Here is a 23,515-nt window from a genome sequence, read left to right as displayed (position 1 = left end):
CTACACCTTCTTGGTTAGTTGGGGGCCCACGTGTCACTGTAAACGAAATTTCATACTTTAATTATCTTTATTACTATATGAATAAATTTATTTTACTCTTACGCTACAAAAGTTATTTTAGGAAGACTTTGAAAATATTGTGTTTTAAGAAAATAGAATATTTTATTTAATGTTTTTATTATATTCAAATAGCTATAATTTTACTTTAAACGAATGTTTTAGACTTCAAAATTTAATTTAAATCATGAAATACGTGTTTCCACTTACATATTACATTTTTACAGATTTCAAAATTTCAAAAAAAAATGATGAAAATGCCCTAGTGAGCTAAAAAATAATATTTTTATTGTTTTGAGTTGGAAACAACTTATGATTTCTTGAAATGCGAGATTTAATAACTGTCGCTCACCGGGGAGATGCGGAAGTTGATGCTAAGCCTTGAGTAGTTTCGATCGGCATTCGGGGTAATGAGTGCTTATCGGGACATCGCGGCTGTTGTCACGGGCCCGATGGGAGTTCCGGGTCGTGACAAAACTAAATTGCATTATTTTTGAATCTAAGTGCATCATGATTTTTTAAACTTTCCTTATCGTCGCTTGTTCCCTTCCTATGTTCACTCACTGGGTTTATACTCACTTTTTTTTTAAACTTCATGTTTTAGGTTTCTGAGTAAAAGGTGATTGGATCCTAGAACGAGGTTATCCTCCCTATCCATTGTTTGGTAGGTTTGCCATGATACTAAGTGTTAGCACCCACGCCCAGAGTCACTTCGCTGACGGTTAGAGTCTTTGAATGTGTACATGTAAACTGGATGTAATTTGCTAAAAATCATTTGGTAAACTATTTATGTATATTATGATTGATAAATACCATTATGGGTATAAGCTTGGATTTTATGAATTGATTTCAATGAAGTTGTTATTTGAACATTATGAGTTATAGATCTTAAAAAGGGAATATGAATGATAAATGGGCTAATGTACAGGTTTATACAAGAAGGCTTGCTAGGGCCTAGTGGGCTATGCCTATTGGGCTCTTGTGCCGGTCATGGCCCGAGATTTGGGCCGTGACAAGTTTCTATTTTTATTGTGAGGGAATATGTTTAAGAGGTCTTAGGTTTGTCAAAAAGTCAGTGCACTGATCCTTTCCAAGTACTGTCGTGATTCTTCCTTCCAATACTTTTTTCTATCTTAAATTCCTGATTCACACAATTCTCCCTCTCTAGATTCCTCTTTTTCGTTGTTTTTTTCTCTTCTTTTTCTCTTAATTAGTTTTTTAATATGGTTTTATTTAATTTAAGGTTAGGGTATTTTAGATTAAAATTTGAAGTGTTTCCACATCACATTTTTATTACCACATCAATAATTGCCACATCAGCATCTGCCACATCAATAAAAACTATTATCAGTCCAATCAATGCCACGTCAGCACAACCTCGCCACATCAACATATAGTCAACACCACATCAGCTTAGTCAAAGCACCATGTCAGCATACTTAATAGTTAAATTTAATAGTGTTAGAATTAGGGATTAAAACTAACAAATTGACAAAGTATAAGGATCCAATTTACACAAATTATTGTACAAGAACTAAATCCATACTTTTGTAGAGTATAGGGAGTAATTACATAATTTAACCTAAAAAAAATTAGGGGAAACAATATTGGAATTGTTCAATCATTATAAGAAAATAATGCAGCCCTTATAATCAAGCATGTGAGTGATAATAGCCAAATGAGCCAACCAACTCAATGCACTAGTGACCCTAACCCACATCAGAAGAAGAAAAGGTTACCAACTAAGATTTCAAGAAGTTTAGGATTGAAAATGGATGTGTGGAGGAAAAAAAAAATTGGATAAGTATTTGAGTGAAGCATTTAATGATCATGATGAGGATGATGAGGATTTCAATGTTTTGGACTGGTGGTGTAACACCCCCAATTTTTTATGTAAATTAAGTAAACTAAAGAATGATTTATGAAATATGTGGAGTCTTAAAGACTTTGATGATATCATATGTATGCCTAGTGTTTAAGAGTGTATATATTGACACTTAGGCAAAACTTTGAGGAAATATGTGATAAATCCCATTGTTTGAGGTTTTGATCAAGGTTTGATGTTATGTTTATGAATTTATGTGTATGGGATTGAGTTAAATGAATGGTTTACGGTGTAATATTAACCGAGAACAATATTGGGGTGTTAAATTTGGATTTTTAGAGTTTTTGGGAAGCTCAGAACTGCCTACACAGGTGAAAGTATTGATACATCTCCCTATGTATCGATACATTCTTGGCCAGAAAAACAACACGAGGTGTTCTGGAGGAATTCTATTGATACATTTAAGGATGTATCGATAGATTTGGCAAAGGATGAACATGTATCGATACACTGATTCAATGTATCGATACATTTGAAGCCGAAAGAACCCATGACCATTCTGCTTGAAATGTATCCATACATTCATTCGAAATTAAGACAAATATATTGATTCATTGCCAAATGTATCAATACATCACAGACAGAAGGCAAATATAAAAAAGGGTTCAGTCCATTTCGCCCTATCTCTTTCTTTCAACTTTTTCTCTTCCTTTCTCTCTCTAGAAACCTAAAACCTTAACCCCTAAATTGAATTTCTAAGTCTTTTGGGGCCATTTGGAGCTTGGGAAACTATTCTGAAGGTAAGATTTAATGTTTTTATCGATTATTTTTTGATTTAATCGGTTAATAACTTCAAAATATGATTTTCTCCAAATTTGGTATATTTCCCTCCTTGGCTTGGATTGGAGACTATGGAGCTAAGACTCACACAATCTAGCTTCTAAGGTGTGGGTTTAGCTTGTTAATTAAAGATTTGAGCTCAACTGGTTGGATTGCTAAGATTTAGTTAATTTTGTAAAAGCTAGTATTTTTCGAAAGCTAGGAATAATTAACATTTTGATGTTCTAATGTGTTTGAAGGGGAAAATGAAGTTAAGTCAACTCTTTGGTAAGCTAAACGATGATTAGAGGCTAAGGATCGAAGCTTGGTTGGGAATACCTCTAATTTGTCATTGTGAGTGGGTTTAATTTAATATGCATGTAATGCATGACGTATGGAAGATGCGCTGCACTGGTATTAGAATGAAATATGTATGCCTAGATGAATGAATATAGGCTAGAGAACAATATATGTGTATATGTATATATGTGAATTATGTGTGATTGTGTGCTGTGATGTGAACCACATGGGTGGCTTATGCTGTGTATACCTAGCTAGGATGTCTACAGGCTTTAATGAACCCCTAAGAGTAGATTACCCTAGGTGAATGATATGTTAAGACGATTTTATTAAATGATACCTTGGAGACTTAAAGGCATTTAGAACCTAATCGAGCTTAAGACGATTGAAGCTCAATAAATATGAATTAAGGTTTGATAAGGAAATTGTGAATGGTTAAGGCAAGATGGTCTTATTTGTGGATTTGTGCTTCCATCCGAGAGATGAATTCCGAACGTTGATCTGATTTGTGGTTAAGTGGATTTCTGTCCCCTTGTGACTATATGTGTACTTGTAGGGATGGTGATAAGTAGGGACAATGGCACTAATTCCACTTGTGATTCTCGCTTGTAGTGCTTTGATGCCATCCGTTGAAATTACTCTAGTCAATGCCGACGTCGAGAGATTACTCCAGTCGATGATCTGTTCTCCGTCAGTTGCTTCGGTGTTGTGCATGATATGTTATATGCCCATTACTTTGGCACGTGCGTGATTTATTTCTCCGCCAGCTACTTCAACACATGCGTGGTCTATTTCTCCGCCAGCTACTTCAACACATGTGTGATCTATTTCTCCACTGGCGGCTTTGCCCTAAGCATGATCTGATTCTCCGTCGGTTGGCCACCAAGCGTGATCTAACTATGTCCAAAGGAAGACCACTCATTGATTTGATTTGTATATGATGTGAGATAGCCATGGAAAGGCTTAGATCAATGTGATATGATTCTGATGTGATACTCCGGCGACTCGTGTGTGCCATGGAGAATGATTTGAATAACGTTGACTGGCTTCAAAAGTAAGCCTAATGTTATGTGTGATAATCTTTGGAGACATTGAGGATGGTGATATGCTCTCACATTGGAGACCTTAGGGATAATGATATGCGCTGTACTAGGAGATGTTTGCTAAAACATGTAGATGCACAGTAGGTGCATATATTTTATATATGTGTTTGCTATAAATATATATGATTTTGTTTATCTGCACCACTCATTGAGTATTATGGTACTCACCCATTTGTATACCATGTGAAGATAAATAGGTCATAGAGTTGAGTGGTAAAGGTCCTCCAACAATAGATTGATTTTGGCATCCAATAGGTTCTTCGTTTTGGTCACTTCGCTGAGTCGGTTGAAGTCTTCTGTTGTGGACAATGTGTGTAGGCAGTGAGTGCCACGATGTGTTGTGTGTTAAAAGTTGCTATGTACGAACTCGCCTTGATTGGCCAATGTATGACTTTTTGAAGATTTGTATAAACTATGTGCTAGGGATAATGTATTTATATTGGAATTTATTATAAATATTTGATTATCAAATCCCTTGGCTTATGTTATATGATTTTGGATTTTGAGTCTTGCTCAAGTCTAATGGGCTTACCTGCTAAGCTCTTGCGCTTGTCACGGACCCCCTAAATTTGGGTCGTGACAGGTGGAAAGTAAATAATCCTAGATTTCCCATTCTTTCCCAATTGGCTCGACATGTTTTGGCAATGCCTATATTGACAATTGCTTCGAAATCTGCATTCAGCATTGGTGGTTGAGTTCTTAATGCATATAGGAGTTCCTTAACTCCTAAGTTTGTACAATCTCTTATTTGTGCGCAAGATTGATTACAGGAACCATTACATTTTGCTTTGAGGAAAAAATTGAGGAACTAGAGAAATCAATTTAGGTAATATTTTAAATATACATACTATTTAATCTTTCTTTTTTTTTAAAGCTCTTATTTCTTAATTTTCTTTCATTTTTGTTTATCTTTATATTTTTTATTTCTGTTTATGCATTTGTAGATATTTCAAGAATTGCTTTGGAGCCAATTATTTATTGATAAATGATGATAAAAAAGGGGTTATCTTCATAAATTAGAAGATGTTTTGTTCACTATGAATCTGTTAGTTGACAAGTTCTTTACCTTTTAGCTTGTTAATATTTAAGAAGTTGGAAATGTTGGCATAGTAATATTTTAAACATACAAACTATTCAATCTTTCCTTTTTTTTTAAGTTATTATTCCTTTATTTTCTTTCATTTTTTGTGTCTTTAGTTTTGTTATTTTTGTCTATACATTTTTAAATCTTTCTAAAATTACTTTGGAGTCAATTATTGATTGATGAATGATGATAAAACAAGGATTTTCTTTAGAAATCAAAAGATGTTTTGTTTACTGTCAGTCAATTGATAAGTTCTTTACTTTTTAACTTGTTAATATTTGATAATTGACATGTTGACTTGTTTTATTTTTGAAAACTTTTTAATATTTGTAGTTGACTTGTGATTTGTTGTTGCATGTTGGATCTTGGAACTATTAATTTGTTGTCGAGTGATTTCAGACTTTTAGTTATATTTTTGTTTCTCTGATGATTTCATTTTATTGTGTTGTCTTTATTTATTGGGTAAAATATCCTTCCTCTTATAAGTTTTGATCAAAATTACACTAAAATTTATTAGTTTATAAAATGGACATTCCGCCTCAAGTGTGCAAACACACTTAACAGAAATTGTGAAAAGACTAAAATGCTCTTTCTTTTTTTATTAATTTAAAAAATTATTAATTATTTAAATTTTTTAAAAAAAAAGGAGCATCAATGCTTCCCAAATAGGGAGCCCTTTTTTTAAATAATAAAATTATATAATAGTAATTAAAAAAATTAATCAAGGATAAAATTATCTTTTTACTTTTGTCACGTCAACAAGTTGACAAAAATATTAACAGTTGACTAACGGCTAGACCTACGTGTCCAACAGAAAATATTTTTTTGAAACAAAGTATCTATTTCGAAAATTAATAAACTTTCGTGTAATTTTGATTAAAATTTATGAGGTAAGGGTATTTTACCCTTATTTATTTGATAATTGTGCCAAAAAAAATGTTGGGGTTAGTTTAATGTTCTGATGTTTGGTTGATTGCTATGAATGGTGATTTCCTCCTAAGCAGAAATTAAGAGAATTTTACCAAAAAATAGAAAGTCTCCGATTGCTTAAATATAGAAAATGACCACTCTTGGCAGGCATGCTATTATTTCCTTTTATAAATAAAATAAAGTAGTCTAGTATTCTTTTTTTTTTTTTTGATGCCTCTTGTTTTTTGTTTTTTTTTTTTTTGAACGATGTTGCCTCTTGATTTGCAAATAAATAAAAGAATGTGTTTAAATAAACGTTAAATTTTGATTACTCCTCTTGACAATTTGATGACTTATTTTCTCTCACGTAATTGATGGCATAGATTATGAGTGTGAGAATAATAAAAATAATAATTTTATCCAATATGATTGTCTATGATTACTATTATACTACATAAATACAAGTCCATCTTTGACTCTTCTTGTTATTCTCAATAAAAAAAATAGGAGGTAAGTAATGGTTGCATAATGTCAAAGAAAAATCTAATTGTCTTCTTTAGTAATGACAAGGTATTATTAAAATTATGACAATGAAATATTAAAGAGGAATGAGTCTTCTATATTGCATAGCTTTCATATTTCCATTCAATAATTTTTTTTTCCATTCCATTTTTGTTAATGCTTTTGATTTTGCATTTTAAAATTTAAATTTGTAATTAATAATATACCATTCAATTACGACTGTGAGAAAGGATAAAACTCAATGACATAGACGTAGAATCTTGACTTGCCGACAATAGGATGGATTTGGATGATAAAGGTGTGTTGCGATGCTTGCTCATTCTTCCTCTTTCTTATCCTTTCTTTCTACTCTTACCAAACTTATGATGGACCATTCATGAAAAGTGACCTTAAAATAAAAGATCACTAAAAAAAAGATCAAATTCTTGACAATGACAACATCTTCCACGTAATTTTTCAGATCTCATATTGAAATCTGAAAAAAATAAATAAATAAACAATTATTTTTTTCAAAAATAAGGTTACATTAATCATAAAGCAAATATAATATCAATAATTTCTCTAAAAAAATTGACTTAACTAACTAAAATTGATTGATAAAGTCGATTAAGGAAGAAAGTTCGTTCATTGGATTCGGTTAATAATCTAAGGAAAGTGAGTTAAGCTGGTTAATTGAATTTTCTTATCGAATTAATCGCTTACCTCTACCTTCAACTACCTTTTAATTTGTTTAATTTGACAAAAATCTTTTCGTTTTTCTTTTTCTCTTTTTTAAGAAAACAATTAATTGTGATATCTTTTTCCTTTTTCTATCTCTTCCTTTCACACACCCACAGATTAATTTTCACCATATTTCAAAAACAAAATCTAGATCTAGGATTTTTAGATCTTCATTTTTTTTTTTTTTTGAGATTCAGAAAAAAATGAAAAAAATTTAGAAAATTACTCCAATTAAAAGAAAGCAAGAAAGTAAGAAAATTAAACGCTGGCATAGAGAGTTAGAAAATTAAAAAGAAAATTATTGTCATTAAAAAAATAAAACCAAAAAAGAAAAATGTGCTTAAAAGAAAAGAAAAAAAAATATGATTTTCCAACGAATCGGGTCCAAACGCGTGGGACCTACACGCCACTATAAAGGTCAAAGCGGTGGGTTCGAATGACGCCAGGCCTTACATCAGTTCTGTTCTCAAGCCTTTAACTCGTAGACGCCACGTGCCAAACCTCTGTAGTTTGGCTCCTCAATGGGCTCATTTTTGTTACATTGTTGACCCAAATTTGCGTTGATTGCTTTTCTGTTCTCCATTATTTTGCATCTCCTATGGGATTGGGAGTGAAGCTAGGCCTTGAAATTAGATTTTGGACAATTATACAAATTTTGGTTCTTTACTACGATTCGATCACTCTTAAGTGCTAAGAGAGCATAATGAATATAAATGCAGTAAAAAAACTTTTATGAATGTTATCTTTCCCAATGTTGCAATGAAATGGTTAGATTTCAAGTTTTTTTTTTTTCTTTCACTCCTTTGTAAGCAGCGTGATTTGTAGATAGTTTCCTCTTGTCATGTTCGTCTCCATCAGTGCTTGTGAAGGATAAGGTTATCTTTGCTTACTGGATTAATTCAGGTTTTAATTAATCATCATCACATCGCTGTTCTTTTATAGTGTAAATTTAGGCTTATTCAATTTTAACTCTGCCTTCACCTCCCTCTTAGTTCCTCATTGATCATGCGTTCATGCCCTGCTATGATTGTAGGATGGAAATGAAGTGCATTTCAAGATCAGATGTGACACCAAAATAAAAAGCTTTTTGACTACTTATTGCCATAGTCATTTCTTGAATTATTACACTGTTCAATTTTTGATCGATGCTTGTATATTCTTGTGTCAAATTCAAATGTTTAGGTTTGTTTCACATGTAAATTTTATTCAGAAAATCCTTTGTGGCAACGAATGCAGTTCTTGTTGATTGTCCTACTAATTAAATTGGTGAAATATAGTCCCTTTATACGTATAAAAAAAAAACTTCCCAAGAATTCAATTAATTATGAGATCTTGCTTATATAAATAATTCTATTTGCCTCTATATGATTTTCTATTTCTACTAGTTTTTTTGTTTTTTTCTCTAATATTTCCTCTAAACAATATTTTGAAAATGATCCACAATATGTGAAGAATTGATTAAAAATAAACATCTATACACAAAATTCAATTGACATTTAGGATAATAAAGTGATTAAATTATAGTCGAGAGTAATTTTGTCCATTTGGAAAACTGTGAGTAATTTATAATTATTTTTTGCATTTGGGATAAATATGTGATAAAATGTAATTATCGATAATTTTGTCTTTTGAGATAAATATCTATTTAAATTATAGTAAGGATAATTTTGTTTTTAATGAAAACAAATGCTAATAAAATAAAAGGTATTTTTATCTTTTTATCACCTATTCCTTTCTTATTTTAAGGTTATTTGTACTAACCAAACATTGTAATAAGTCATAATAGCAATTTCTGCCTTATTCCATTCACTGTACCAAACTGTATAATAGTCATTCCATTATATTCTTACAAAATAGTTATTCTATTCCATTTCTGTCTACTCTGCAAACCAAAATTGTTTATTTACGACAATTGTTGATAATTTGAAGGCAAGAATCTCTTGGGAAGACATCAAAGAAGGTTTTGACCAGCTTGGTGTGGTTATGGATGTTTACATCCCTAAAGGGGAGAAACAGAGGGTTATTAATTTCAGAAAATTGTGAGAAATAACCTTCCTCGTAAGCTCGATTCAAAAATATCATTTTTTATAATTTTAACTATTTTTAGCCAATTTTTGACATGACTTGACAACAATACTCTTTAAACAATTTCATACAAATTAAAATGGTTTCAGTTTCTCTATCTCGCCATCCAGACAAAAATTTTAAAATTAAATATCGATTTCTCTCTCTGGTCAAATACTGTCTATCTCGCCATTCAAAGATGACATCAAGTTCTTTTTTATTTTATTTTATTTTTTTAGATAGTGGATCTTGAGGTTCTGAAGGACGATGAACAGCGATTTTACTCTTCTATGGTGATTGCAGGCAGCATGATGAATTTGGTAATTGAATGCTTTTTGATGATGACTTGTTTCGAAACGTGTTCTGCGATGGAGCTGCCTGTGTTGATGAGTTGGATCAGATTGGTTAAGATGATGGGCTTAGGGAAAAGAAATGGTTGAAGTATGTTTGATGGGTTTTAGAGTGGTTCACGATTTTGTTGTTTCTGGGATTTGGATTATTGTTAAGCATGTTTGCTGAAGATTTTGATTTTTTTATGAGATTTTGAATTGAAATTGTTCAAGGAATATTTTGTAAAGAAAGTATATTTTGTTTTTGCATAAGGGAATGAGCAAGGCCCTCCCGATAGGGATTTATTTTGTCTTGCTTTGAAGGGTTATGGAGTTTTGTAACCTATCTTTTACGAAATACACAATTTCATGGCTTTGCAAAAAAAAGAAGTACGTGTTTCAGGTTTTTGAGTTTATTGGTTTATTCATAGAATCTCAAAGTTAAGGAATTGAAATTGATTAGATTGGTTTTTAAATATTACGAAACTGGTTTTTAAGCATTTCGTAACTTAATCACTGCGTGACTGATTTTTAGGTATTACGTGATTGGTTTTAGGCATTACGTGACTGGTTTTTAGGCATTGTGTGATTGATTTTTAAGTAATGCTTAAGTCACACAATGCTTTACTAACTAGTCATGCAATGCCTTACTAACAAGTCACGCAATGCCTTATCAGAAACTAATCACGCAATGCCTATCAACTAGTCATGCAATGCCTTATCAGAAACTAGTCAGGCAATTTTAGTATAGCTATTTAATAACAATTTTAGCTTTATATTCATATGTGTTGAACTTTTTAAACATTGTGTGTTAGGGAAATTTTTAATTGTATGAATTTGACTTTGAATCTTGATTTTTAATGTGTGTTTCTTTTATATATTTTGAAAGTCAAATGTGGATGTGAATGAATATTTTATTATCGAAATGAAAATTGATAATTTTTGTTGGAAAAGCATTAATAGAAGGATATGCAATTAAAATTTAATAAATTAATTTCCGTTGAAAAAGCATTTCCAACGAAATTATTTCCAACGAAATTTTCCGTTGGAATTTCCTCCCCAACGGAAAATTCCATTTGAAATCCGTTGAAAATTTCGAATGGAAATCTAATAAGATAGCCTACAAAAATCAGATTTTTTTCAACAAAATTTTTTGTTGTAAATTTTCAACGAATTTTTAACGGAAAGTATTACCGACGAGGCTGCTAAAAATCCGTTGAAAAAAGGCTTTTCCAACAAAAATCAGCCTTTTTCCAATGAAAAATTCAATTGAAAAAAGGCTGTTTTTTGGTAGTGACGTCTTTTGAAAAAGCTTAAAACATCCAAGATTCAATCATAAAGAAATAGACTTTTTTATTATATAATCAATAATTTATGAATTTGAATCTAGAAAACATGATCAAGCACAACTTTTTTAAAGAATTATTATAAATCTTTCTTTTCTTAATTGACATATTATATAAAATTATTTTTTATTATCAATATTTTAATTGTTGATTAAATTCAATATACTAATTTTAAAATTTTTTAATCCTTATCTTTTTGTCTTTGAGTCAGCCGCCCCTTTCTGTAATGCTTATTTAAGTAGCTACACATTGCCATATCTAGCTTCTCCAAAATGTCTTGGGGTTATTATTTCTTTTTCTATTTCTTATGTACATTAATAAGCCAACTACATTATGGTTTTTTGTTTATTGTTTTTAATATCAACAAAAACATACCTTTTAAAAAATAATAAATAAAACAAAATGTATCATATTTTATAACAATGAATTATGGATTAAGTCAAGCTTTTATTCTAAACTCAAGTGCGGTCCTTGAATAATCTAAAATTGTGGATCTATAGATTTGTCTAACAATCATTATATAAAAAAAAAAGTGTAGGAAAATAAAAGAAGAAAAAAGAGGAGACCATTTGTCAGAAAAGATATGGGTGAAAAGATTAAAAGAAAAAATCAAAAGTCACCTACTATTCCTATGAGATGTAACCACATGCCCGTCTCCATGACTGTTAGAAAGCTAAAGATTTTGGTCCCATCTCAACTGCACCATCAATTCTGGTCTATTCCTCCATACTAGAAAACCCAAGTGTCAACAATCAAGGCCGAACAAACACTTAAAGTATTTAGTCAATTTTATTTTTGGAAAGAATGTTATTTAATTACATAAATATTACATTTCTTTTTAACATTTATTCTTTTCTTTTAAACTTTCACTATTGCAAAATACTTGTAATACATCTCTTATAAAATTATATCTCTCTTTTACAAAAGATTCACTATTTAATTTTCAATATACATAGCAAACAAAAAAATACATAAATTCAATATTTTAATTTTTTTTAGTGTTGAATTTTTTCAATTATCAAAGAGTACCTTAATTAACTAGCATTCCAAGTGCAATAAATATGCGAATAATGAAATAATAAAATAATAAAATAAAAATTAGAAGGTAATTGACAATAACAATATTGCATAAGCCAACTAGTTCTTTCTCAATAATTGAATTTTAGTAAAGTAAGAAATTTCTCTAATCAACAAAAATTAGTGTAAAACTATACATCAATGTTTTGTAATAATTTTGGGAACCCAATCTGTTAAATCATTATTCATGTCAGAATAAATACAATAACATAAATTATAAATAAATTAAAGTCGAGCGCAATTACATTTTTGTCTACTTGAATATGGACAAAATATGTCGTAACATTTTCCTATTCTTATCCTACGGTAACTTGATGAGTACAGGTGTTTTTCAGCTGAGCTTTGGACATCCTTCTCTTGGGTTGGAACTCAGCCTGAAAATATTATCATATTAATATAATATAAAATTTAATTAAAATTTTAATTTTAGAATATATTTAAAATATTAAAAAATAACATAATATCTAAAAAGTCTATAAACTATTCAAGACTATTCATATAAACTTTATTCTTTCATTAGGTTTAAGTAAGTCTTTATATTTTTATTTTAAGTTACATAACATTAATAGTTAATTAATTATTGATGTAGTGTTGACATATCATAATGAATATTGATGTGATATAATTATATAATCATATGATATTTTCATCTTTATAATTGTGTGAAGTCAGATCAGTGTTATATAGATATAAAATAATAAATAATATTTTAATTAAAGATAATTAATCGATTATTAATTATAAAGACTTATGAAAATCAAAATAAAAATATATAAACTTAATTGAACGTAATAAAAATATAAAAATTTTAAAAAAATTAAATAATTCAAGATTTTTTTTGAATATTTTAATATTTGAATAATAAATTTAAATAGATGGATCAGATTTCGTTGAGTTGAAGCTTAGGCTTTTCAAAATATCAATAAAACCTAACTCGATCCAACTTGACCCGTTAAAACTTCTAAAATGAACACGATGATGATGACTTTCTTTCTTTTAAAAATTAGGTTGACTCGGATAATCACAAAAATAGTCAAGGTTTCAAGAAGTCAGAAGGGCAATTCCATTGGTAAGGCACATTAAATATGGAGTGGGAAAACTTATCTAATCAAAATCAAAAAGGTTGAAAGAAATTGTTAGAGAATGGAAAGCACGTGCGATTTATAAGATTGTGAACGATCAAATTAAGTATTAATTCAGCACCCTAGTGGTTAGTTAATTAATGTTTAGGTAAGACGAAACGTGTTTTGAGTTGCCGCGGTAGAATTCTACTAGTCAACCTGAGCAGCCCAAGAAGATCAAAAACTTTGAAGATATCTACTCTACAGACACCGACTAAAAGGCTACGACTACGGGGGCATATAGCATTTATTAAGTCCCCGATTAACTCAGGTTAACGTAAATACATAGTAGCATGTAATTAGTAATCTTATATCGTACTATTCATATCTAATTATGGGAATTTAATGTCTTAAGGTCTTATAGTTGAGAAATTATGTTATAAGTCTTTCCTATCATTTCAATTATAAACCCACCTATGTGTATTAGATGCAAATAAAGTGGAACTTAACCTCTCATTTATTTTAATACAATTCAATTTACTTTGACTCAATTTTTGGTGCTAGTATTCAATTGAGATAACCTTACGAATTTTTTAGAAAATATATATCAAATGGTTTAAATATCACCTAAAGTAATATATAAACACAAAGAAATTTAAAAAAAAACTTACTCAATTATTGGAAAAAATAAATTCAAAAGGATAGACACCAATAATTAATAATAAATAAATAATTACCATGTTGCTTCCAAATATATTATGTATTAATAATAATTAAATGTAATATTAAACAGAATTTTTTTCCAATCAGACAATGGTTTTCAAAAGCTACATTACCATATGTATTTCTTAGACCCTAAAAAAGTTTTAATTTAGCGCTAAATCTAACCCTAGCTTTTATTTTGGATTAATCCGATTTAATCTAAGTTTCAAGATTAATAATTTTGGCTAGTGAGGCAGAGGAAGTAGGATTTTACCTTTTAATGGTGCTTCTTGGTATGAAATGTTTAGTCTAAAAGAGATATATGACGTCATATAGAATAATGGGTAGCATAATTAGATAAAAAAATTTTAAAGACAGGGAAGATAGATTTTGAAAGATTAAAAAATATATCGATATTAAATAACGTATTGAATTAGATATCTATTTTCCAAATAACATTAATTTAGAAATTATTTTATGTGTCGCTAAAATAAGTAGATAATAAATTGTCTACACAAGTATTCACATCAGCATTCCTTATTTAGTAACCTTTTATATCTTATAATATATATATATACACACACATTAGCATATAAAAGTAATGAGTATATGAGAAATAATAATAATAACTTGTAGTTGACGTGGTGAGAAAATTAATATTCATAGTTAATAATTGATTTGATAAAAAAATTTAAAATTTAGGGTTTAGAAAAAGTTAACTTTTTTTTTGACGAGTTTTTCAAATTTATCAATCAATAAAATTATTGACTAATTTCTAAAGATGAATGTTTCAATAAAATTTGCTGTTGAAAATTCATTAAAAAAATCAAATTCAATGAATTTTTTACTTTTTTCAATTAAAAAATTCGGTCAGAAAAAGACAAATTTAATTTTTTGTGGTGATGAACAGAAACCCTATTTTGGGAATATTTGATAGGTAGATAGATAGGTTGATAAGACATCTTCCATATTTTTGAAATTTGGGTAGGGTTGCCAAGTTGCCAAGTCTTGCCATCATTCCCAATTTCACACCAGCATCAACTTGATCTCTAGAGTTTTAGCATCTATAACATTCTTCTTCTTACAAAAAACAAATGAAGCTTTTGATTTGTCATAATATATATATAGATGATAAAAACACTTATAATTAATTATTATTAATTAAATTTTTATTTATCATTTTATGTCACGTAATATTAATGTAGCTTATTGATATGTTATAGTAAATAATAAAGCGGCATGTTGACATGGCATTATAATATCATCACATTACATTTTTACTTTCTATGTCAATATCACATGGTATAAAAAATAATAAGTGACATTTTTATTAATATTAGTTAATTATTAATCATAAGGATTTATTTGACTCGAAATAAAAATATAAAAATTTAATTGAATGTAATAAAAGAATAAAATTTATTTAAATTTTTTAAAATAATTTAAAAATATTATATCTTTTTTAATTTTTAGAGAGGTGAAATTCGAATTCCATTCCTCTTTTAGAGGAGAAGACACAAATTGTAGAATGTGTGCTTGGCAGCTTATACTTATTAAAGAGCTTTTCGATTACAACAATGAAAGTAAAGCATTGTATCTTTAAAATTCAAAACTTATACGAATTTATAAATCAATTTTTTTTTCAAAAAGTATTAACATGTATTTAATGGGATTTTTTATATTTTCATTTCACTCTTTACAAGGAATATTATATCATTTTACATCATCTTTTTTCTTTGATTTATTTATTCGATTTACTTTGAACTTACGTTTTAGTTTAATAAAGTTAAGTGTTTTATTTATTGGTTTATTAAAAACGAAAAAAATAATAATATTAAGTGGATCAAATACTATTTTTAATGATAATATTTATTTATAGAAAATCCAACCCATCAAGCTCCCATGTGTGGAAAAGAAGACAAAAATGGAAAAACATTAATGAGTGGAGATTCTTTTTTAAAATAAAAAAAAATTGTGAAATATGGAAGTGGAGAGGCAGTGGAAGAGGAGGAACGGAGGTTGTCAATGAGAATAGACTACTACTTCCATTCTTATCACTCCCTGCTTTTACCAGTTAAATCATGCTTTTATGTGATAAATATTCACTCCTATCAAACAATTTAATACATGTGTACTTGCCCTATTAGGTGACGCAATTAGCATTCTGGTACTAAGGCTGATGGAGCTAATTCATGCCAGTCAACCTAATACTAGGTTTCTATTTGTTTTTCTTTTAATATATTCATACAAAAAGATTTTTTTTGTCCAACCCATAGACAATATAATATAAAAATGCTATAATATATTTATATATTTTTTATGTTTATTAAATTAAAAAATTAATATATAGGTGTCTATAAATTGAGTTATTTATCCAAGTCAACAAGGTCGACCAACCATGGGTAAGGTTTGTTACAATTTTTTAGGTTTAAGTCTGATTTAATCAAACCTGATTAATTTATTAAATAAAATTTAATTTTCATTAATTTTTAATTAAAATTTAAAATAGAATGACATTTTATTATTTTAATAATAAAATAATAACTAAATGAATGCATTGAGTCAGATTTATATTTTACTTTAAAAAGTTAAAAACTTGATAAGACTGACTGAAACTCGAACGGATTTATAAACACTTATAAATCAATGTTGATTTCCTTATTTACAATAATATAGAAAATAGTACGGATATAAATCTACTAGTGAAATTTTTAATACCATATCTCCAATATATCTATATATCTTTATATTTAGTATATTAATTATGATAAGATACGGAATTTTATAATAGATATGGGTGGTACACTAAAGAAGATTTCATACTTCTAAATCAATGTTGATTTCCTTATTTACAATTATATAGACAAATAGTAAGCATATAAATCTACTAGTGAAATTTTTAATACCATATCTCCACTACATATAGTATATTAGGATAAGGATTTTTATAATACATATGGGTGGTGAAGTAAAAATGATGTCATAAATTAACTTAGGTGATTAGTAACATGTTTATTTAAAGAAATGAATTCTATAAAAGACACTTGAGATTGAGATTCCAAATACAATAACTATTTACAGTATTGAGATGCCAGAAGTGCTCTTTTTCTTTGTTAACACAGCTGGCTAAGTTTCTAGTGATAAGTTAGAAAATTTGTGGGGTGGTCTACAACCAAACTCAGGACAAAATTGGGTATAGCTCATTACATCAAAATTCAAGATGTTACACCATGTCAAAACAGCTTACACCTATTCCATGGACTTAAATCTCACTTGTGTCTGTATGCACGCGTGTGCTCTTCCTTTTCCACTCGATAAAGAAAAACAACAGAGATTAGAACTGATCACTATCATTTCACTACGAAACAGTTATTCCAAGTAAATTCAGGTGTTAATTATGAGGAAAAAGAATGTTGAGATGTCAATCAAAGGGGTGCGCTAAAAATCAGGATTCTATACAGAGATACGTTCAAGCATTGCTTCAAGAATTCAGTCTCCAAATGTGTAATTTACCCATCCTATACTTCCTATCTAATCAGCAAAAGAAAAAGTCCCTATACCTTAAAAGTTTCAAAATGTAAGACAGACTCAAAAGTTTGATTTGAGAATGTCCCTTCTGTAGCTTCACAGCGCTACCATCACTGAAAAGAATTCTTATTATTGATTGCTGAAGTGGCTCCGGTCACTCTGCACCTGTTTATTATTGGTATTCTTCCACATAATTTGCAAAATGGAAGAAACTATGAAGGCTATCCACACCACTCTTCCAAATGACACTATCTCCTTCCATTTACCCACTGCCGATTATGGTTCCCAGGTTTCATATATGCATTTTTTGGGACAGACCCTTGCTTTGGAAGGTCATGCAACTCCATTACCTGTATTGTCCGCTTCCTCTTGGCTGTTAAAGACAGAAACCACTATCAGAGCAGTTCTTGGCAGATTGATGCAACCACAGTTGAGTGGGAAGTTGTAATTAAATTTCGAGGCAGTATCAACTTAGTAATTTGTCATTTAAATCAAACATAAATCAGTTCCTCGGCAACCTAGTATCTCACTTGCACAAGGAAAATATTAAATTTAAGACATTTTTAATCATACTATAGAGGACTCGTACAGAATTTAGAGGGGAAGAGACAAACCATTCTCAGCCTGTTGATATCGCTCTTGAAGCTTCCTTTTTGTGGCCTCAAGCTTTCGCTGGACAGCAATGTCATCTGAAGTCTTGAATTTCTGATTAAAGAAGCAGTGATCAGAAAAAGATTTTGAAGGTGCATATTCTAAGTACAGAAACATCCTGCACTTACATCTTGTTGACTGCTGAGAGGCTTCTTTGGAACAGCCATCTTATCTGATTTCAGCAGCAACTTTGATTCAAAGTTGGCCTTTTGCTCCATATCATGTTTTGGAGGTCTCCCAGACCCCATATTTTTTCTCTGGGGCTTGTTATTAGGGTTGTCAACAGGTTCTTGTCTCTTCATTTGTCGACTCTTGTCATCCTTGGTGAGCAGAACTGCTTCACTTGAAGTCTGCTGTTTCCTTTTTGACACATTTTGGTTCTCCTGTGAAGGTTTTCTTCTGTTGTCCAGGTTCTTGATGAATTCTCCACTGTTGCGAGGATCTGAAACAACATTCACGGATAATATTCATGAATCTAAGAAGTGGGGTATTCAAATAGAGAAAAACCAAATGGCAAAAGCTATCTAAGAAAAGCATTAGAAGTAGCAAATTCAACTCACTTCCATCATCATCCATGCCGTCAAAAAACTTCACATAATGCAGCACCAGTGATGAGGAAAAATAAAAAAAGCTCCAATCAGTCCACAAGCATAATAACAAGAAGAAGTTCATATATGAATGAATGCAAAAAATAACAGATGAAAAAAATTAACTTCTTTTACCTGTGAGAGCTCCATTGATGTAGGTTGAGTAGCAAAGAAAGCTCCTACATCTAAAGGAGGAGATGGAAGCCCTTCTTCTTCTTCTTCTTCTTTTTCCTCTTCATTATCAAGAACAGATGGATTCACAGATTCTGGGGTACCCTCTTTATTCACAAATTCAAGAATTAATAAAAAAGGGGAAAAGAAGTAACGCATATTTCCATGAATTAACAATACTGGTAAACTGGTTCTTACCAGCAATAGCCTTTGCAGCATTAACCCACTCATCCACCAATTCCTTCCAACCACTGCAATCCACAAAACTGGGTGAAAAAGTGCATCTTACAGTCTAGACAATTATAAAACAATAAATTTGTACTACAGTGAAAAAGCAATTAATATGCTTAGGTCAAGGAATCAGACAAGCCTAGCATCATTTAAGGCTTCAGAGATGTGTTCGGTAAGCCACCAATCATTCATAAAAGGAATGCTGAGTGATCCAATTTCAGTATGTTTGCAATGAAGCTGAAACTAAGCGCACAACCATCTATCTATACCATCCAAGCGGTCCACTAATTTGTATATTAACAGATTGAAGAGGCAAAACAACACATAATCAGCCTAGTTGTCCAACAGATGTGAAGATAAAGCACAGCAAATGGAGGCGCAAGTATTAATAACTGAGAAGAAACTACAGTAGGCTGTTCTACTAGTAAAGTTGTTGACGTCTGCAGTAACAATGATACTAATGGTGAATATAGACCGAGCAAAAATCAATATATGCTATTCAGAGAAAGCCAACAGTTCCACAAACACCTAATCTTTGATTGTCAATTATGAAGCTGAATTTATGGAATACACGCAACGATTCAGATGAATTGCAGAATCAGTTCTTTTGCTCGGTAATCTGTAGAGACAGGCAATCTTGCAACGCCGTGAAAGACATAAAAGACGGGTAATAATACATATAAAGCAAATTCAGTTTTGAATGCCAGGTAAGTAGAAACCAAATTGCAAGTTTTTTTCCTAAAAGTAAAATCAATTCAGCACATATTATTCATGTTTATCACACAAAAGAAAGAAACATTCAATTTCAATGAAGGTACAGGGAATAAAGTCATACTCGATGAGAGTTTGTGCAAGATGACGAATCTGCTTCGATGAATGCTTCCTGACACGATTAACAGCCTTTCCAATCCCAGTTGCCTGAAAAGGGAAGAAAACAAAACAGATTACCATGTTTCAGTCCAAGCAATATGAGCAGAGTAACAAAAAAGGAAAAAAAAAAAAAAAGAGAGAGGCTAAAACCAATTCAAAAGAGTGGAAAAGCTTTCAATCAACCTTTAAAATATCCACAGTCAAAGCCATTAACTGAAGTCGCCTCAATGAATCGAACAACACAGAATCAGACTGCAAGAAACATCAATAACAAAAGAAGGTATGCATCAAAAATTATCCTGGAAGCAAATCCAAAGAAGGCGATATGTTGAACTCCAAAGTGCAAACAGACCTCATCTTGACTATTGTGAAGAATCTCTTTGATCCTGTAGACTTCCCCAACCATCATAGACTCTTCTTCAATTTCGTCAGTCAAAGCCTCGGCCTCTCCATAGCTATAATTACTAGCAATTTGATTAATCAAAGGATCATCTCTGCTACTATTAGCCTTGCTCTCTTTGCTACCGCCTGCCTCGAAAAACTCACATCCATCTTCTTCATCAGCTTCTCCTTTAAACCTTGCTCGGCAGCCTCTGCCGTTATCGGCTCCGTATTCAGGGACCACCAACTTGACACGGTCGCAACCGGAACAGCGAGTGAATTTACAAGTAAAGAGCTTCTCAGCAATTTGATCTCTGCGTAATCTGAACTCTTTAGGACAATCCAAAGCTGCCACCGTTATTGCATGATCGATTATATCAAATATGTCCGAATTTGCTGTCCGGAAATAATCCCTCCACTGCTCTAATGGCACACCTTTCATCGCCATTCTTTTTACTTTAAATTCTTTTTTCCAGAACAAAACAACAAATTCGATCCAATTCAGATAAAAAAAATGGGATTCAAGTGGAAATCGATTTTTCTCATGGAGGATCGAAATCAATAACTCAAAACTACTAATTCAATATTATTGGTCTTTCTTTCCTTTTTCTTTTTTTTTTTATTAATTTTTAGGGGTGTTGTAAAAGTTTGGGTATTCTGACGATGATAGGGATGATCGAATGGATTACGTTAATGATAGGATTTGAGGATACCAACAAAAGAAATCAAGATAGGCAGAAAAAAAAGTTGGGTTGTTCGTGTTTTCCTCAGATTCCTTTAAAAAAATTAACTTTCCTGGAAAATACCTTGAATTTTCTGGAGAAAACTAAACAATAAAAGGAAAACTACCCCAATAAAAAAAGAAAGGAAATTGCGACCAACTACCTTTGCTATAGCAAAAACCAGGTGCTGCAAAAGACTTGAGATTTTTTTATTTCCCAAAACCTCTCTCTCTGCCCTTCAAATTTCCAAATTTTCAATTTTGGTATTGATCGGTGAGAGAGGGTATTTTTGTTTTTTGATTTCCCTTTCGCTTTTGGCAATGTTTGACTTGATCGGTCACATATGTCCAGAGAGAGAAATTGGGAAAAGGAAAACGTTTTCGCGTGAGGCAGGCGAAGAGAGCTTTTTCTCCCCCCTCTCCCTCTCTTTTTACTTTTGTTTTGTCTGATGTAGAGAGAGAAAGAGAAGAAATTCGATACTCAAAAGGGGTATCACATAGTGGATGTAAAAGAAAACCAAGTTATACAATGGAATTTGTTCATTGTCCAATTGGCGCCATCCCTCTGTCTACCTGTCTATGTGGCCAAAATCTTGTCAACTTTTTTTCATTTTACCTTAGAATTTATTTCATTTAATATTACGATTATCCACTTTAGGTAATATTTTATTTTTTCATATCCCTTTTAATTCCTTTTAAACAACAAATAAATATTTATGAAATTACATTTTTCAGTATAAATAACAATTATAATTGAAATAGGATATTTTTAATAAATTTTGAATATTTGACTGTATAATAAGATATAATAAGTCTTAGCAATCACTTTAGGAAATGTGTGCGCAAAAGGAAACTAAATGTTAATAATATGCTAGTTTTATTTATAAACAGTGATTGTAAAAATTGGAAGAGAAGTAGGATTGAGTTTGTTGGGACTTGGGACAACGAGTTTTGAGTCATGACTCGGCTTCTCATTTTGGAAACGTGTCGTGTTCGGTACCGGTCTGGTTGGGAGTTCGGACATTAGGGTCATCTCCCTTTGTCTGAAAAAAAAAAAAGAAAAAACTCGGCGACTCGGTATTGAACCGTAACATGGAACACTTACACGACTGTGATGTAATAGGCCCTGTAATAATTACGGTGCTCGGTTTTTTAACACGTGGCAGTTCACGTGTGGGTTACCTCTGTCGGAAAGGCCGGAATAAGAAGGGAACGGATGCTGACAAAGTAACAGCAGGGTCATGGTAGATCTGCTCTCCCGAGTTTGAAATTTAACGTACGGTGGGCACTGATGAGTGAGGCGTGTTGAGTTTTGACCAGTATTAGAGACGGGGATTTTGGTAAAAGAAAAATAGCCTAGCGGCTTTTCGAATTCTCTTTGGTTCTTCAAAAGGAATGGCGGTTTGACCTTATCGATTCAACCTTGAAAAACCTTTTATCATCTTCAACATTTCAACAAAGGTTGAGATAACATTCTTACCTTTTCCTTCTTTTATTTATATGGGCCCTACTCAATTTTCTTTTGTTTTTTTTTTTTACATCTACAACCACAACAGTAGAAAATTCTCCTTTAAAAAATGGCAAAAATATGATTAAAAAAGCCTTATTAAAAATATAAATAAACATTTATACATTTATTGGATTTATATTACTATTTTTCTTCAATTGAGTTCTTATAGAGTTATTTTTCCTTAATTAAGCCCTATTTTGGATAGAGACCTTAATTGCCATTAACTCTGTCATCAAAGTAAAAATTTTATGATAGGCGGTGGAAATGATACGGGGAAAATTGCCACATGGTAAAAAATAAAATAAAATTGTCACGACCCGGAACTCTCATCGGGCCCGTGACAACCGTTGTGACATATCGATAGGCACTCATTACCCCGAATGCCGATCGAAACTCCGCAAGACTTAACATTAGCTTCCGCATCTTTCCGGTGAGCGACAGTTATTAAATCTCGCATTTCAAGAAATTATAAATCGTTTTCAAATCAAAATAATAAAATATTATTTTCTAGCTCACAAGGGCATTTTCATCATTTTTTTTCAAAAATACCGAAACCAGTCAAAAACATGGTGTAAAAGATAAATATGTTCATACATACTTTAAATCAGATAACTGAGGTATAAAATTACTTTTACAGTGACACGTGGGCTCCCAACTGACCAAGAAAGTGTAGGGCTACGAACCCTTACTTTCTAAGATGCAACTCCGAGATTAATTCTCGTCTTAATCAACTATCAACAAACTGTCCTGAGCTTGAAAAATAGATAGGAAGAGGGGTGAGATTATGATTACATAATCCTAGTGAGTAAACAGACACCATCTAAACTATTTAAAAGCGAGTAAAAGGAGACAATTAAAAATAATTCATTTCAGCAAATTTTTCACAACACGAATATTCATTTCAACCAAATAATCAATATGGCTCGTGAATTTCTCAAAACTTGACT

General features: G+C 31.0%; 1 protein-coding gene and 1 long non-coding RNA gene across 2 annotated transcripts in view; both read right to left on the bottom strand.

Annotated features, from left to right (window-relative positions):
• LOC108662312 overlaps positions 1-23,515 on the bottom strand; it is a 49,303-nt gene that overhangs the window by 19,132 nt on the left and 6,656 nt on the right. The gene's annotated exons all lie outside the window — the stretch shown is intronic.
• LOC18598594 (probable mediator of RNA polymerase II transcription subunit 26b) lies at positions 17,239-21,542 on the bottom strand. Its single transcript, XM_007028170.2, has 9 exons — positions 20,309-21,542; positions 20,140-20,208; positions 19,922-20,004; positions 19,054-19,106; positions 18,820-18,962; positions 18,658-18,685; positions 18,226-18,539; positions 18,061-18,151; positions 17,239-17,819 (listed from the first exon to the last, which is right to left on the bottom strand). The coding sequence occupies exons 1-9, from the start codon at positions 20,783-20,785 to the stop codon at positions 17,695-17,697; spliced, it is 1,383 nt and encodes a 460-aa protein (XP_007028232.2). The 5' UTR covers positions 20,786-21,542; the 3' UTR covers positions 17,239-17,694.

The sequence above is a fragment of the Theobroma cacao genome, chromosome 5 (assembly GCF_000208745.1).
Source record: "Theobroma cacao cultivar B97-61/B2 chromosome 5, Criollo_cocoa_genome_V2, whole genome shotgun sequence".
NCBI classification, from domain to species: Eukaryota; Viridiplantae; Streptophyta; class Magnoliopsida; order Malvales; family Malvaceae; genus Theobroma; species Theobroma cacao.
Note: the sequence above shows the minus strand (reverse complement) of the source record. Positions and strands in the feature narration are given on the sequence as shown.

What these genes read in the sequence shown, in the direction of transcription:
- LOC18598594 (XM_007028170.2), bottom strand. Translation starts at nt 20,785, where the DNA reads ATGGCGATGAAAGGTGTGCCATTAGAGCAGTGGAGGGATTATTTCCGG. An exon ending in CATCAATGGAGCTCTCACAG is followed by an intron (nt 18,686 to 18,819) that starts GTAAAAGAAGTT and finishes CATTATGTGAAG; the next exon opens with TTTTTTGACGGCATGGATGA. An exon ending in CTCTCAGCAGTCAACAAGAT is followed by an intron (nt 18,152 to 18,225) that starts GTAAGTGCAGGA and finishes TTCTTTAATCAG; the next exon opens with AAATTCAAGACTTCAGATGA.